Raw genomic sequence first — 17,184 nt, forward strand, 5'->3', positions numbered from 1 at the left:
TACGTACATAGTGTAAGCGGGATACGGGAATCTGACAAAACAGTAAGCGGGATCCGGGATCGGAAGCCCCCAATGAGACCCCCTTGAAGCTCGGTAATTTTGTTATTTCTTTTTCTAATACGTACCCAAGTGTTACGTTGGCTTTGTGTTCAAAAATTTTATTTTACTGAAAATAAGAGATAAAAAATAACCTCAATTTTAATCAGTATTTTATTAGTATTATTTGTAACGGTCAGTAATTTTATCAGAATTTTAATACAGTTGTACCAAGAGCTATTTTCTAAAACACTTGTATGAGATTCATAGTTTATACCGATGATGTACATTCAATGTTTACATTTAAACATACAAACGTATGCATGGGTTTGTTTTGAATAGCAGTTTTGATAAACATGTATCATACACACATCCCCAGCATAACTTTGAGTTTCAAACATTGTTGTATGATAGTGCATAATTTTGATTGCATAGGTATCCTACATGTACACCATATGTATACATTACTAGTATATATACCAATTATAAAAAGTCAAACATTTTCTAAACAATATTGTTACGACCATTTAGTCCTTTCAATCTAAAGCTTATTGTACTCTTTTGTCCAAACTTATTTGATATATCGTATGAACAGATAGATTAACTCTCAATTGGCCGTTTCAGAATCTAAAGAATCATGGGTAATTTCATTCTTCGTACCCCAAAATGAAAATAACGTCACGACATTGGTTGAATTTCCATTGTTTATGACATTTTTAACCAATCACGACGTTTTGGTGTACAATTTTGAAAATATTACCCAGGATGCATTAGATTCTGAAACGGCGAATTAGTATTCACAAACAAATGAACAGCTATAAAGGAAAGATGTTATACAATTACGATCCATCCACATATCACCAAGTGATGTAGCTTTTATAACAATACAACGCTGAGTCGCAGACTCTGGTTGTCCAGGGTACCAGTTAAAATATGACATAGCGGTGCCGTCTTCTAATTTCCAACTTCCGTCTGGTTCCTCGTTACCTGCTATACATATTCTGACATGGGGTCTATCAGCTGAAAAGGTAATTTATGTGAGACAGTAGAAATTTTAAATCCTAGCTAAAATTCAGTGAAAAAAAAAGTTATAAAACCAATTTAAATCACTCATGCTAAAATAAAAAATATCAAGATGAAAGTGTATTATATATTTTATTGGCGTTGAACTTCTTAGATCAGAATAAATTATATAGGATCAAGATACTTAAAAGCGACCCCCCTAAAAAAAACAAAAAAAAAACAAAAAACAAAAAACAAAAAAACAAACAAACTTTTTCGTATCTTTCCAATGGATTTTACAGATTTTTTTTAATGAAACAAAAAAGCATTTTGGTCTTCAAATATTTTACACAATATCATTCACTGTATGCATAAAAAATGTAATAAGCTAAATTATTTTTAAAGATAAAGGTTGAACGTTAACTTTTTTCTCATAAAACTGTAAACCAATTCTTCCAACATGTCAAAATAGTAAGGGTGATTATTACACATTTGGTTTAAAACTCAACACTGCCGTATATTGTCTCTCTATTGACCAATTCTAAAACTCATTACAGAACTGGTGATAATGTGTATCTGATTGACGTTAATTAATACTCGTATATATTCATGTCTCGTAAAATTGCACTCTATTAAAATGACACGTCTTATTTCTATGAATCAGAATTAAAGTATCACGTGTTCTTCATGTTCTTTCAAAATAGCTTAAATTCATTTTTTTTCTTTGAACGTTCTGTTCAGAAAAAAATTCATTGGCTTTGATAACTTTTACTAAATATACATCTGCAAAGATAATACTTTTACCTAGAAAGTTCGTGAAATAATCTTGCATTTCTTGAGAAGTCACAGCAGCTAGCTTTCCGCCTCTCGCAGCACATAAGGCATGTGTGTCATTAAAATTTATTGAAGTAATTTCATGCACACTGTAGCAAAACTGAAGTGGTCTGTAGTAATTGTTTTCTGGAGAACAGGTGCCTGTAACTAGAAACAATCAGGTTAATTAAAAGAACTCAGAAATATGTTTTTGAAACATCACTTGCTCTAAAAGTCACATTAATTTTCAAATATAGTTCTTATACACTGTAGAAAGGATGTAGAAGTATGGCTTCCATACATTTTGGCTTCTGGCAGAGGGAGTCATATTGAGACCATGCTTAATCTATTTACATAGTCATCGCCGATATAAAAGGAAGAATTTTAATTTATAAAGGCATTGTGATAAAAAATGCTCACTCCATTTATGTATCCATCTACACAGCTACTTTTGCATAGGTACTATTCATGTACTATTTATGTACCACAAATCTGTAGTACTGGAAATCAACTTTTGATATTCAGTACTATTGTGTTACTTACGAATTATTGTAATATTTAAGTACCTGTATTTTACAGTACTTGATTTGTACTTGAAATTTAAGTACTACAGATTTTTGGTTGCACGGTTACATTTTCAGCATTTTGAACGTTTGTCTTTTTAAAATCTCATGAAGTGATGATGTTCAAACATGGAATACTGTGAAAATTGTTGGTATCATTTTCGTACCAATATTTTGAGTACAAATCAAGTACTCGAAAATACAAGTACCTAAATATTACAATAATTTTAAAGTAACGAAATAGTACTAAATATTACAAGTAAATTTCCAGTACTACAGATTTTAAGTACAGAAATAGTACCTATGCAAAAGTAGCTGTGTATACGACTGTTATCTTGAACAATTAAACGAACGACACTCTTGCAGGTCAGGAATCTTCTTGATTATAGTGGCATAACAAATTTTAAGGCATAACTAAAAGTAAATTTGAGGTATACTAAATGAGAAAGCAGGCGACATAACAAACATACTGACCCCCCCCCCCCAATAGATAAAAATAAGACAAAACATTGAAATCAATTATACATGTAGTAACATGAATGAAGATTTAGCAAAATGAACTCTTTCAATCGCTAGTGCTCATGACAACTACAGTTTTACATTTGATTTTCGATGCCTTTAGAATCTGCCTATGTGGTATGGGTTTTACTCATCTGTGAAGGCCTTACGGTGACCTATTATTGTTAACTTCGGTGTCATTTGGTCTTTTTTGGAGAGTTGTCTAAATGGTTATCATACCAGATCTTCTTATTTTCATATTATACAAACTAGTGACACACAGTACGTCGAAATCGGTGTAAGTATAATGAGAATAGGAGAACTGAATATTCGTAAGTAGTATATCACGGCAAAAAGTTTCGTTTGAAATCAGGGTTATTCATGCCGTTGTCAGTTTGTTTTCGACTTGTGAGTTTGAATGTCGCTCTGAAAGCCATCTTTCGACTCTCGTTAAGATGTTATGATGCGAAGTACACGTCTAATAAATATGAACTCCACTATTCAAGATGCAAAAAAAAACAACAACAAAAAAACGGATGTAAAGGCAAAATGGATAGTTTATCAAACCGTTAGCATAAAAACATTTATTTGTTGTGAAGAAGGAATTCATGTTTCGCCTCTCTTGAAGATGTTATGATGCGAAGTACACGTCTAATAAATATGAACACCACTAATCAAGATGCAAAATAAAAACGGACGTAAAGGCAAAATGGATAGTTTATCAAACCGTTGGCATAACTACATTTATTTGTTGTGTAGAAATAATCTTGCAATTTGATTATTTATTTGCCCGGATGTATGCACATTGTAACACACCATTTTAGTTCACGGATATAATTTTGCCGAACTTTAAAAAAAAATAAAAAATAAAATCAAAAACCCGTACAAAAGACGACTGACAAAAGTTTGCTAGCGACGAGTCAAACTCCATGGAGTTTCAATTCATCTCCTTTTCCATAAGAGCTTTTGATTTACATCTTGCAATGACCAAGACAATTATTGGGAAAATGGTTAATTAATAGTATATAATCTAATCATAGATAACATGCTTACAATTTTATACGACAGACTCGCGTTTCATCTACAAAAGACTCATCAGTAACGCTCGAATAAAAAAATTTATAACGGCCAAATAAAATGCGAAGTTGAAGAGCCTTGCAGACCAACAATACCGACAAATTATACTGGGAAGAAATACAAATGTTCCTTTCAGTTGGTTGCATATGAAGATGCATCAAACATGTCAAATATGTACACTAGTCAACAAAAGAAACGATACAAGGCAATGTATTTTCCAAATATAATGAAATTGGATACAATTTACCAAGGTAAATAATTGCCCAATTTGCCCAATTTGTCTATTTTTTACAAAGTGTAATTTCTTATTAAAATCATTGATTTAAGGCAAAAATTATTTCAAATATTCGATATTACAACTTAAAATTTAAACTTAAACATGGTCTGCTTAACATTTGAATGCCGTTGCAGATATTTGAATACCTAATTCTCATCTTCGAAATTAAGTGCCGACTATTGTCATCATTTTCCGCAAATTAAATTTGCCCCCTGTGTTTAATAACTCGATATCTTCCAACTTTCCAATTTGGCCAAATTCTTTTAATCATATGCATTTGCTTCGTAAATGAATGTTTTCCATTGTATAATGTAACAGTTTTTCCTATTTATTATATTTTATGATAAATTGGAGTTCAAACTTGTGTATCGTTTCTTCTGTTGACTAGTATATTTGTTTTACAAGGTTTATTTATCGATCAGACATCAAGACCGCCAAACGTCTGGCCATTGTACATATCATCACAATTGCAACCAGACAAGCTCTAGAAGTGACCAGGAAGCTTATGAAAAAGCTATAAAAAAGCAAATTACAAAAATATCGAACTCTAAAATGTAAATTCAAACCGTCAAGGCCTTTATTAAATGGCAAAATAAAAATAAACTAATCATGACAAGCACATCAAACGAATTGAAAACAACTGCCATATTCCTGACTTGGTACAGACATTTCCTTATGTAGAAAATGTTGGATTAAACTTGGTTTTATAGCTGGCTAAACCTCTTAGTTGTATGATAGTTGCATACAATTTCATTATTTTGACAACAATATGTGAGCAAAACAAACAGACATAAGAGGTACAAAATGTCAACATTGTGTTATAATCTTAATCATTATAAAAACATACAACATTAAACAACTAGGTAAAAAAAAATGGCATATAGAAATAAGATGATGTAGTATGAGTGCCAATGAAACAACTATCTATCCCAGTCACAATTTATAAATAGTAAACAATTATCATTTATAGCCTTGGCCCACACTGAACAGCAAGCTATAAAGGGCCTCAAAATGACTAGAATAAGTGTAAAACAATTCAAACAGGAATACCTACGGTCTAATCTGTGTAAAAATCAAGAAATACTTATGAAGCACAGCAACAAACGACAACCACTGAACAACAGGTTCCAGACTTAGGACAGATGCCAACATATGCAGCGGGTTTTAACGTCACAACAGGCGCCAACCTTCACCATAATCTGACACAGTAGTCAACAATACAACATAGAAAGACACACAATAAAATATCTATTGAAATGGCTTAACTCAATCGAAATGACATATTAACAAAAACAAGTAAACATACACTGAACGAATACATTTGATCTATGCCACAATATAAATACGATATTAATAATAAAGATGGAGATGTAAAACAATGGCAAAATACCAACTATAACCTTAGACAAATGGCGTTAAATAAAAAAAACTTGCACAAGTAAATTTAAATTTAACAATTGTGTTGTTAGAAGTACAGAAATATTAAAAACAAATTGTTGTTCATAGTAAGAGAACAGGAGCGAAAATTCTTTAGTCAAAGCACATACGAAAAAAAAATGAGAAACAAAAATACAAAACATCACAATAGCACAATAACACAATGGCGGCATGTAAAAATACCGAGCCACGCCAAAAGAATATTTTTCAACAAGGTCTTTGCATCTTAAGAAAAAAATACGAGAAGTTCTTTGACATAACCCTGGTTCGTCAACTTTCTGCTCAGACAATGGGGATGTTTTACAAAGTCTGAGTAGCATTTATGTATTGTTTTGATTGGCTTGTTTGATAATTGCCATGTATTTACTCTACAGTTTTTTATAACGTACTAGTCCACAGGAAGACACGCCACTCTACTGAAGACATATTATTCTCATTCTTATCGTGTCAATTTTGAGTCTTTAAAAAGAAAAGAAAGCATAGTCTGGAAGAGCATTCTATTTCGTACTAAGATACTCAAAGTTATAAAACATAAAATGAAGCACGATCACTCGACTCCTTCTACAATTAACAATATATTATATGAACATTTTCCAGCAGACTGAACCAAAAGCAGTTATTGAACATCATATAAAGTTCCTACTATGTATTGGCGTCCTAAATTACACAAGAAATCTAAGTCTAATTTATTAAGAAATTATTCAACAAAACATATTCCGTTTATTCTTTCTTGTACTCTTATTATCGTTTCGGTAAATCTTAATCAAATAGTGTAACAGAGCTTGTGTAAAATTGGTAAAGGCAATTTGTGGAGCGTCAACAAACTCTTTAATCCAGTCTTACGACCCTGAAACAAAAAATAAAATAAAAAACAAATCAAAACGGTTGCAATCTATGTTACAGAACTGCACAAATCATTAAAAGTTATTTCACTTATTTGCAAAAAAATGTTTTTGTTCTTTAATATTAATCATTTCCGTGATAACACTAATCACCGTATAAATGTGAGAAAATGTTTTTGAGCCAAAAATGAAAATTATTCAATACGGTATAGATTGTATGTGTCCGAAGCACTTTTCTTGATTAACATTTATCAGGAAGTCAATGATGTTTAAGAACCGAAACAAGTGAAAAGCTTAATATCAAAAATGCCAAAAAAATAGCCAAATCAATTAATGTCATGATGGTCATAATTTTATCAAAAATCGATCAAATCTTCTTTTCTGTTTTAAAGAGTCCATAGAAGGAAATGCGTCTTTTTGTCTTCTGTCGAAAGTGCAAGATGAGTAGTCTTACCATCTTCTGTGAGATAATATCTCCATGCAGCTCCTGAACCACTTGGTACCGGAAACGATGGTGAGTCGAACTGTTTATTATGCATTACGCACTCTTTCAAGTCCACATTGTAGAAAACAGAAAGACATTCTCCTTTAGCTTCGCAGTCTCTAATGCATCGAATTTTGTTGTCAGCAAGAGTTATTCCAACAGCACCAGATTTTTCAAACAATTCATTCATCTCAAATTTCAATTTTGCTTTAAAAACCAAAATCCCATCTGTCAAAAAAAGAATTCCGAAAAACATGAAAATTCTAAAAAATACTTTGAAAGTTTTATAGAGGTTTTCCATAATTTATGCAGATTTGATGGCAATTCCAATGGCTAGAAATGCACTATTAGATAAACTTCACAAACGTCGCTTTATAAGTTTGAGCAATGAGATCTGTCATGTAGCTTTCTTTGCTTTTCAAATGTTTATATCGATAAACATGTTGATATAGTTAAAGACTTTTGAAACAGACATATTATATTATGTAAAATATCAAAATTTTAACAGAAAATCATTCAAAACAGATATTTGTATAAGTAAAGGTTCAAAATGGAATTTGATTTAAAACAAATAGCAGTAGTATTTATTTATTTGGTTTAACAAAAATTGTTATTAGTCGTAATAGTCATTAGTATATCTAAAAGCTTTTCTGAAAGAGACATTCAAGACCTATATTTGTAATACAGCCATCTAATTATGAAATATGAATTAAACGTAAATATCAATTAATTAATAAACCAATATCTAATTCTGACAAGACTTGGTCTCAATTTCATTGAATCAAATAAAAATGCAAATACAGTTACGAGAGTTTAATTTGTTTCGCAGGGACACAATGTAAATGTTCTGCCTGTATTTACAGATTGTTTCCCCGTTCCAACACAACCTAAAATAGTGATTTACAGTTACATTGTATCGTCATGAACATGTATACTTGATGTGGGTCACACGACATAAATTGCTAGTTCTATCTATTACTTAAGTGGTGACAAGACGTTTTGTATCCTAAATATCCCCCGAGGTTGATTTCACAATGAAGTATACATCTTCGTCCTTTTATTTTGTATATATCGAGTTTCTTACCCTTATAGCTGAAGATATATTCCCACCACTATTTAGTAAAACAAAACCCGGAATGCACGCCGTTTAAAAGTGACTTAACGTTCATATTTTGGGTTTTCTATCACACTACCTGGTTGTCCCTTAGAAAGCAAAATGTTCTATTCCCCCTCAAATATATTCAGAAGGGTAATTTAAAAACAAAACTCTTAAAATTACTAAAATTTACGCTTGTACACGCAGCAAATAATTTTTCTCTTGTCCAATCCCTTCGCATACTAGTATATAACTAGTATCTGATAAATTTCGATTTTAACAAATCCTTATTAATGACATCATTTAATCTAATACAACATTGTAAATATATATATATATATGAGTCTGAAAGATTGTGTAACAATACCGATAAATAGATGGAAAACAAAACACTAAAAAGTGTTGAATATCATTGCACAAAGATGGAAAAACTGAACAGATATAGACTCTATATATATATATATATATATATAAATATATATGTTTTGTTTATTCTAAGTGTGTCAGGATCATTAATTGGTATTATTGAGTGTAAGTGTGTCTGTTGATTTATCTCAAATGTAGTTTTCATGTACTAAATTGATAAAGAAAACTATCTTTTAAATTTAAAGTACTATAAGGGAATATTTATTTCTAATCGAATTCGAAATGAAAATATTCCTAGAAATCTTCTAACTATTTATCATTTCATCTTCTTAAAAAAAATGGAGAAGGAAATGATTTGTACCAAATATGAAAACAAAAATTCGAAATCAGGAAATTTTCTAAAATAGAATGTAAATAATTATCTGATTACTGTTCCTGTCACCATAACACAGATGCGGAATATACAAAAGTAACATTTAAAATGTACATGAAATAATTTCCTGCTACATCATATTTCTATGTAATCGAAAAACGACAGTTATTGATAATTGAGAACAGAATGGAGTTCATACACATTTTGTTAATTTTTTGCCTTGGTTTTCTTTCTTTTTTCTTGCTGGCAGCTGGTGAGTATTCTTAAAACTATTTGTTAGTTACGTAAACAAATAAATACTAAACACGTACAAAAGAGATTTTTAATTAACATGCCAAAAGATTTTTAAAACAATACTTATTATAGGCAGATGCAAGTACTATGACATCATTGAACGAATCAGATATAAAATATATATTCTTAGATTACAACACGTTGTTTTCGTGATTCAATCGAATGCAATGTTGACAATGTACTGCAGAGACATATTAATATAAATTATAACATTGGTTGCAATCAACTACATTGATTTCCCAGTTTAATAAAAACCGATAATTTCACATGTGAAATAAACGTGGTTATTTTACTCCCCGACGTCATACAACAATAGGCGTTGTCAAGACGTTGATAACGCGGATCAAAACAAATTGTGAATGCGTAGAAAAAAAGATATAGTTCCTTACAGGTTTTGCATTAATTTCTTTAAATAAAGCCATTTGCCAATGTAATAAAAAGAATAACTAATCGAAGAATTCAAAAAGAGAAAAATATTCAACGAGTAAACGAACAACACAATAATTCACGAATGCGCGTAGCGCATGATTTAATTATCAGTGTTGTTCGGTCACGAGTTGAATATTTTTCTCTATTTGAATTCTTCGATTAGTTATTCTATAATTAAACTTACAGTAAAGTTATGATATAATTATGTATATGATGATCGTTGATGATTATTATGAGCAGGTACTGCATATCCATATGTTGAACGTTCGAACCGATAAAAGAGGGACGAAAGAAACCAAAGGGACAGTCAAACTCATAAATCTAAAACAAACTGACAACGCCATGGCTAAAAATGAAAAAGACAAACAGAAAAACAATAGTACACATGACACAACATAGAAAACTAAAGAATAAACAACACGAACCCCACCAAAAACTAGGGGTGATCTCAGGTGCTACGGAAGGGTAAGCAGATCCTGCTCCACATGTGGCACCCGTCGTGTTGCTTATGTGATTACAAATCCGGTAAATAGTCTAATTCGGTAGGTCACATTCATGAAAGGGAAGGGGATTGTACTTACGACGTAAGGAACATATCCGATATCATTTGTGAAACGGTTATTCCATAACGGTCAACCAACTCGTGATGGCGTCCGTAAAATTTACGAAGGGATGATTTCAACTTCACCATTTGGAACTCTTGGTTTAATATCTTCCTTGTGAGCAGTAACCCTCTATCAAGAAAATCATGATAGGAAATGCAAGCACGGGAATATCGTATCAATTGGGAGATATATACCCCGTATGCAGGTGCTGCTGGAATGTTGCTACTTAGAAATGGAAAGTTCACAATTGGAAAGCTGAAATCATCTATTTTGTCGTAAAGTTTTGTTTTCAACCGACCCTTATTGTCAATTTCTAGATGTAAGTCAAGATATGAAGCCGACTTAACTGTATCTGTAGTATCCTTTATCTCCAATTCGATGGGATAGATGCGTTCCACCTAGTCACCAAATTTTGAATTGTTTAGTGAAAGAACGTCATCTATATAGCGGAAAGTAGAGTTAAAGGATATTGCTAACTTCTTATCTTTCTTCCTAAGAAGTTCCTGCATGAAGCCAGCCTCATAATAATAAAGAAACAAGTCGGCAAGTAGAGGGGCACAGTTTGTTCCCATTGGGATGCCGACAGTCTGTTGAAAAACACGTCCTCCGAACGTTACAAATATGTTGTCAATCAAGAAATCAAGCATCTTGATAATATCGGTTTCAGAGAATTAATGTTTCGTCGATGTTAGGAAAACGAGAAAGAGGTTGACAGGCGTTTATGCTGAAGTTGGCCATTAATTAAAGTAGGAAGCTCCTGCGGTTTTTACATATTTATTTATCAGTGACTTTCAAATATTTGTAATTCAGCGTTCGTCATGAAAATAAATCGAGAAAAGCGCAGGTGACGGACAAATACTGAATTGTCGCTTTACCTATTGTGTCTGTTTGTTTTGTTCACGCACCATTATCAATATTACTAAATTCGATGCGATTGTCGTACAAGTGAGAGGTTTAGCGCTATAAAACCAGGTTCAATCCACCATTTACTACATTTGAAAATACCTGTACCAAGTCAGGAATATGACAGTTCTTGTCCATTCGTTTTTGATGCGTTTTGTTATTTGATTTTGCCATGTGATTATGGACTTTCCGAATTGATTTTCCTCTAAGTTCAGTATTTTTGTGATTTTATTTTTTATTGGCACTTATTGGTTTATCAAATTGAAAAAGTAATTTTTAAAGTCATGTATGAATATATATAACCGAGTTAAGTTTTGCATCTAAAATTCATCTTTCAAGTTTGCATGCATTAACCAGAGACATTAACAAAAATAAAAAATAAAAGATATACACACACTAACTTGCGAATACATATTTTAAAAAGTAAATAAAAAAATCGAGTATATTAAGGTAGAACTACAGTCAGAATTTTCTGACTCCAACCAACAGTCTTTAATGATTAATTTCTCCAAAACTACTCAATGAATTTTTAAAGCTAAAATATTACTCCTTCTTAATCTGTAGATAAATTTTATTTTTGCTATGATTGATCTCATAATATAGCTCATTAATTGCAGAAAAAGTGGTCTTCCAACTTGGATGAAAGTGGCACATTCAGGTCAAATGTGTTTTTATCCATTTAATCAACCATTCACAGTCTTCAAAGCGTGTCTCAGATTTTTTATAAATGGCTCCAGTAAGAAGATACATTGATTTAACTGCTGGGTGCCAAACCTCATTTCACCTTTCATCTTTAGACACCTATAAATTCATTTAGAAACAAATTATCCAAAAACTGGGACACGGTATTGTAGAAAATCCTCCCTTTAATCACATATGTCAAAGTCAAACCTAAAGGATGAGTCTGATGTAGACGAAACGTGCGTCTGGCGTATTAAATTATAATCCTGGTACCTTTGATAACTATTTAAACCACTGGGTCGATGCCACTGCTGGTGGACGTTTCGTTCCCAAGGGTATCACCAGCCCAGTAGTCAGCACTTCGGTGTTGACATGAATATCAATTATATATGGTCATTTTTAAAAAGGAGTAGGTCCGGTCAGGGCCGATTTTGGCCTAAAATTTCAGGTTCATCTGACGAAAGATTTTCAACACTTTTTAAACACTTAAGTGTCTATTTCAGTTGATTCAATTAGTGTATGTGAAAGATTTTAACTGATTTAGTCATTCAAAACGCTCCGATTCAAGCTTAAATATGAAAAATCTATAAAATATGCCAAACAATGTCACTTTTCAGATGTTTTTTGTCAAAAATGAAAGTGGCCGCATCCGTGTTCATCATCAACCTTTATATATGTTATGTATTATCATCAAATACAACTTACATTTCAATAGAAAGAATGAACACAAATGCGGCCACTTTCATTTCAGACGGAAACTGTCAAAACTTTAACTAAAATGCTAAAATTGAGGAGATTTCAGTAATTTATCATAACTTAATGATGCTAACCCGATATATGTGCATTGTATTGTAAAAAACAGCCCATATTTATGTAGCAGAAGCATTCTTCTTTCCAATATATAACTAAAAGTTTACATTGTAACAATTTTGTAAAACTACTATGTTTTGGGGCCAAAAAGGAGCCTTACTACTCCTTTCCTGTTACAAAACTTTGAATTTTTCCAAAAGCTAAGGATTTTCTTATCTCCAGGAATAGATTACCTTACCCGTATTTGGCACAACTCTTTTGGAAATCTGGGTCCTCAATGCTCTTCAACTTTTTACTTGTTTGGATTTGCAACTTTTTTTATCTGAGCGTCACTGATGAGTCTTATGAAGACGAAACGAGCGTCTGGCGTATTAAATTATAATCCTTGTGCCTTTGATAACTATATCCCCCTTAGAACCCCTATAAAAGCTACATAAATACAAAAATGCCACTGAGAACACCACAGGAGTGTTCTGACAACATTATTTTGTCAATAGAACCACACACTTTGTGTCTTTGATGCTCTAATACTGTAAATTTTGCATTATGAGTGCAATGACCAGCACTAACTTGGCATTTGGCGGGAGTTTGACGTCACATATATGACCAACATCTGTGATGTAGTAATTAAATATAGACAAAGCTCCGCCTCTGAACAGACAGTCTAAAATAAGTGAATAACAAGATACATATAATCAATATTTAACCTAATTATTATCACTAAAAAGATGATTTCCATTTGTATTTTAAAAAGAAATATACTATGAAATTAGCTAGAACATGCAATTAAATTATGCAATAAAAGACATGTTTAAAAAAGATCAAGGCCATACCCTTCCTGAAAATAGACTGTCCCACATGATTTTAGAGTTTTATTGAATTGAAAAATTTCACATAAACTTAAAATTAGTTAAACTGCCTAAAACTCCTAACAGAAGACAGATTCAGAGACATGTTTTTCTTGTTTGTAGTAAGAACCTTAACAGTTTGTCAGAGGCTATCAAAGAAATTTCACATTCTCATCCATAAAAAAGATTTATTCCTTTTGGTTAGATTTTCTCCCTTTTGATTTTCTCCTTTTCGCACCTTTCTCTGTTTACCTCCATGTGGTATAACTTACTTCTGTTGCAATACACATGATATAATGAGATAAGACTACACTATTTATCTTGTGGTCATGGATTAACAGCTGGACACTGGTATCAACAGATGATCGACATATTAGCCCCTCCTAAATGCCTTTATATTTAGATTGATTTCCATGTGCTTTTACTTACAAAAGTTCATTATCAGTTTACTCCCTGTTGTGATATGATAATGACTTTGGGATTTTTACAAACTGTGCAGAAGAACATTAACTTCAAAATTAACGAAAAAAAAAATCTTGAAAAAATCACTGTTAGACTGTAGTGCAACCTTAAAGTGGTCTTCCATTTTGAACAGTTTGTGTTGTGGTTCAAATCTTTTTTAAGCAATATTTTTATCAGATAACATAAAACACAACGACGATAAAGTGAATTCCATCTATTATTTCAGAAGCATTATGTATATGCAAAAACTTGCAAAAAATGGGGGAAAAAAATAGGCGATAAACATTACTGCATTTTCCTTTTGTTCATACAAAGCAAATATAACATCTTTGGTCAACTGTCAAAAGTCATGATGAGGTTCACTTAACCACTGAATGTACATGTAAGATATACCATGCTAAATATATAAATATATAAATGGTGTTAATTGTGAAAGATGAAAGTCGAATACAAATGAGTAATTTGAAAAACTGTTCATCAATTTTTATTTTCAAGTTTGTTATTTATTAATGATTTTTTGCCTTGTATAGTTTCGTGTTAAGTTTTTAAACATAATTGATAACTTTCGATAGGAGTACGTTCCCAGAAAAAAAATATATAAATAGTGCTACAATGTAAATAATCTATAAAAGATAAAATACAAAGAAGTGATTGTTTCGGGGAAAACAAATTTCCTGTTGTTTTTATTGATTGATTACATTTTGTCGGAAAAAACTTTCACATGCATTGAACAGTTAAAATCACATAATATATATATAAAAAAATGCTCCCTTAGGTCTATCAATTCTATTCTAAAAACAGATATCAACCTTAGCGTTGAAATAATATTAATTCTAAAATAATCTTTATCCTATTAACAATTGATTAATTAAAACAGCCAACATAAACAAATAGCTAAGTTAAATTTAATCGAAAACAATAAAACAAAAGATGCGTAATTGTAGAGTCAAACATCAGATTTTCCAAAGGATTTCCAATAATCTAATTTACATGATTTATAAATTAGTATATTGTTTTACGTAATACCCTATTTTGGACAATGGTACTTGTAGCTGTTCCAATTTATTGTATTATCCCATTCACAACTTAAAAGTTTAGTTACATGAAAAGTTTTATATTAAAATATTGAGATCTAGTTTGATTGCAAATCAGTCAACAATCTACAAAAAGTTCAACTGTTTCACCTACAAGGAATTCAATGTTTAGACGATTTATGCAGTTGTAGTGAAGCTATGTATGTATAAGTCCAATAGTCAATAAATTGAGGTTGATTTGGTTTGAATAAAGCATTATCGAGAGCTACTTTGAGCTTAAAATTGAGTAATACGTCAGAGTTCATTGACTATATGAGCACGAGATCGTTACATTTAACAAAATACAACCAAACATTACAACTTCTTTTTTTTATTCTTCGTTTTCAAACTAAGATTTTGTACCTACATGACTTTTTTAAGTGCTTCTGAAAACATTATAAATCGAATTTTTGCGGTTTTGAAGTCAGTTTACTCAATTTAGACATTTTTATGCTCTTTTTTCAAATCGTCTTTTGACTTTATTTGTTTTAAGTGTTTTTTTCTTTTCTTTTTTTTTTTTTTTTTTATCTCTAAGGATTTAAAAGGAACACACGGTATGATCGATTTATATTTTCAATGCAATTTTTAAAAACATCTTTATTGAACCAAATTCCACGTGGTAAACTTGTCGTCATCCCTTTGAGAGTTTTATGGACGCCATCACGAAGAGGTTGACCGTTATGCCATCTGTGTTAAAATCGCGTCAAATTTATCTTATCCACAGAATGCTAACATTCTATGCGGAGAAGGATCTATTTACACATTCGAAGCACACAGGATCGGCATTAGCTTTCGGAGGGGTGCGTGTTGCATATAATTCCTTTTTGCCATGGCATCGACTTGTGAGTTCAGTTTCTTCCACCTCTGTGTTTTAAGATAGTTTATTTTAGAGTAATATAAATAAAATAAATAAATAGGAACATTTACTTAATTTACAGGTGCACTAGATCCACCAAGAGATATCAGAACAAGTGTATTCGGAAATGATGTACATATCTCATGGACAGTTACACCAATACAAGGAGAAACTTTCTCGCGGATTTCACTTTTCGACTCAAGAAGAAAAATAGTAGCTATAGATTCTTCAAACAACTATACAGATGTGAAATTTCCAATCACAGAATACAAGATTGTCAATCTAACGAAATGTTTAGATTATATTGTCAAAATAGAATACCCAGGTCGTGGATTGAGATCAGGCGTCACCGAAAAAAGGTTTTGGATGACAGGTAAGTTTATATGTCTCTGACTTAATCAAATAAGACAATGTTGTTATATATCACTTAGAAAAGTGTGTGTTTTTTTTTATCTTCTTGCTTCATATACCTGTGGCAATGATATTAGCATAGGTGACTAAATTTTAATAATCCAATGTTTTGTTCAGTTTCCTTATAGCATAAATTCAATGCTATAAATGCTATATGTGTGCCAGTAAATGAAATATCAGAAATATCGAATGACCGAAGTAAAAGGACGAAAAATCAAAAAAAAAAAAAAAAACCTACGCAATAAGCAAAAATTATGCATATTTGTATGTCATTATACATCTTAATATAATAATTAGTTGAAGGATTGCCAATAATATTCTAAATACTTCAATAAGAGTCTAAAATAATTCATGAAAATAGTTCATGTACAGACAAACTTACGTTTAAAATGTTGAAAACCGAATGCAAAAATAAACCAAAAAACCTATAAAATATCATTAAATTTATGAATTTTCAAGTTCAAAGTGTAAAGTTTGTCGTCAAGGTTTTTGACAGAAATATAAGGGGTGTATCATTGACCGGTGTGAACATACTTGGAAAAATATGTTTTTAAAGTTTAGATTTTGCAGATAAAAGTTGACGTTTAAGACCAAAAATCATTTTTTTGTGGTATGATGTTAGCGTAATGTTTTAAAATGTTTAGTGCACAACTAAATTGTGTAAATACAAGATGTTTAACTGGAATCAAATATAGACACAGAGCAAACATGACATGTCAACTGCTCCATAAGTTATTTGAGGTTATTGAAGTCTGTGCACTGGCGTTGTCATGTTTTAACTATCGTTGTGTTGACACATAGTGTGGTGAGATATTGAGACGATTAATACAGTCAATGTAATGCGTAGCTGTTTCTCGATTTATTTTTGTGGACAAAAAGTCATGAAGATAACATCTCCTCGTTTATTGGTGTTTGGGTTTGTGGTTGAAACCAATTCGTCCAAAACTA

General features: G+C 31.5%; 1 protein-coding gene and 1 long non-coding RNA gene across 2 annotated transcripts in view; one reads left to right on the plus strand and one right to left on the minus strand.

The window, feature by feature from the left end:
* Positions 1-605: 605 nt before the first annotated feature.
* Positions 606-7,355, minus strand: LOC143078246 (uncharacterized). Its single transcript, XR_012979131.1, has 3 exons — positions 7,000-7,355; positions 1,843-2,019; positions 606-1,056 (listed from the first exon to the last, which is right to left on the minus strand). It is a non-coding gene; the product is annotated as an uncharacterized LOC143078246 (long non-coding RNA).
* A 1,650-nt stretch (positions 7,356-9,005) lies between these two features.
* The window catches only part of LOC143080057 (hemicentin-1-like), a 31,167-nt gene continuing 22,988 nt past the window's right edge, over positions 9,006-17,184 (plus strand). The window contains exons 1-2 of the mRNA XM_076255716.1: positions 9,006-9,117; positions 15,908-16,198. Coding sequence (XP_076111831.1) covers positions 9,051-9,117; positions 15,908-16,198 — 358 coding nt within the window. The 5' untranslated portion in view covers positions 9,006-9,050. The remainder of the gene's footprint in view (positions 9,118-15,907; positions 16,199-17,184) is intronic.

The sequence above is a fragment of the Mytilus galloprovincialis genome, chromosome 6 (assembly GCF_965363235.1).
Source record: "Mytilus galloprovincialis chromosome 6, xbMytGall1.hap1.1, whole genome shotgun sequence".
Classification (NCBI taxonomy): Eukaryota; Metazoa; Mollusca; class Bivalvia; order Mytilida; family Mytilidae; genus Mytilus; species Mytilus galloprovincialis.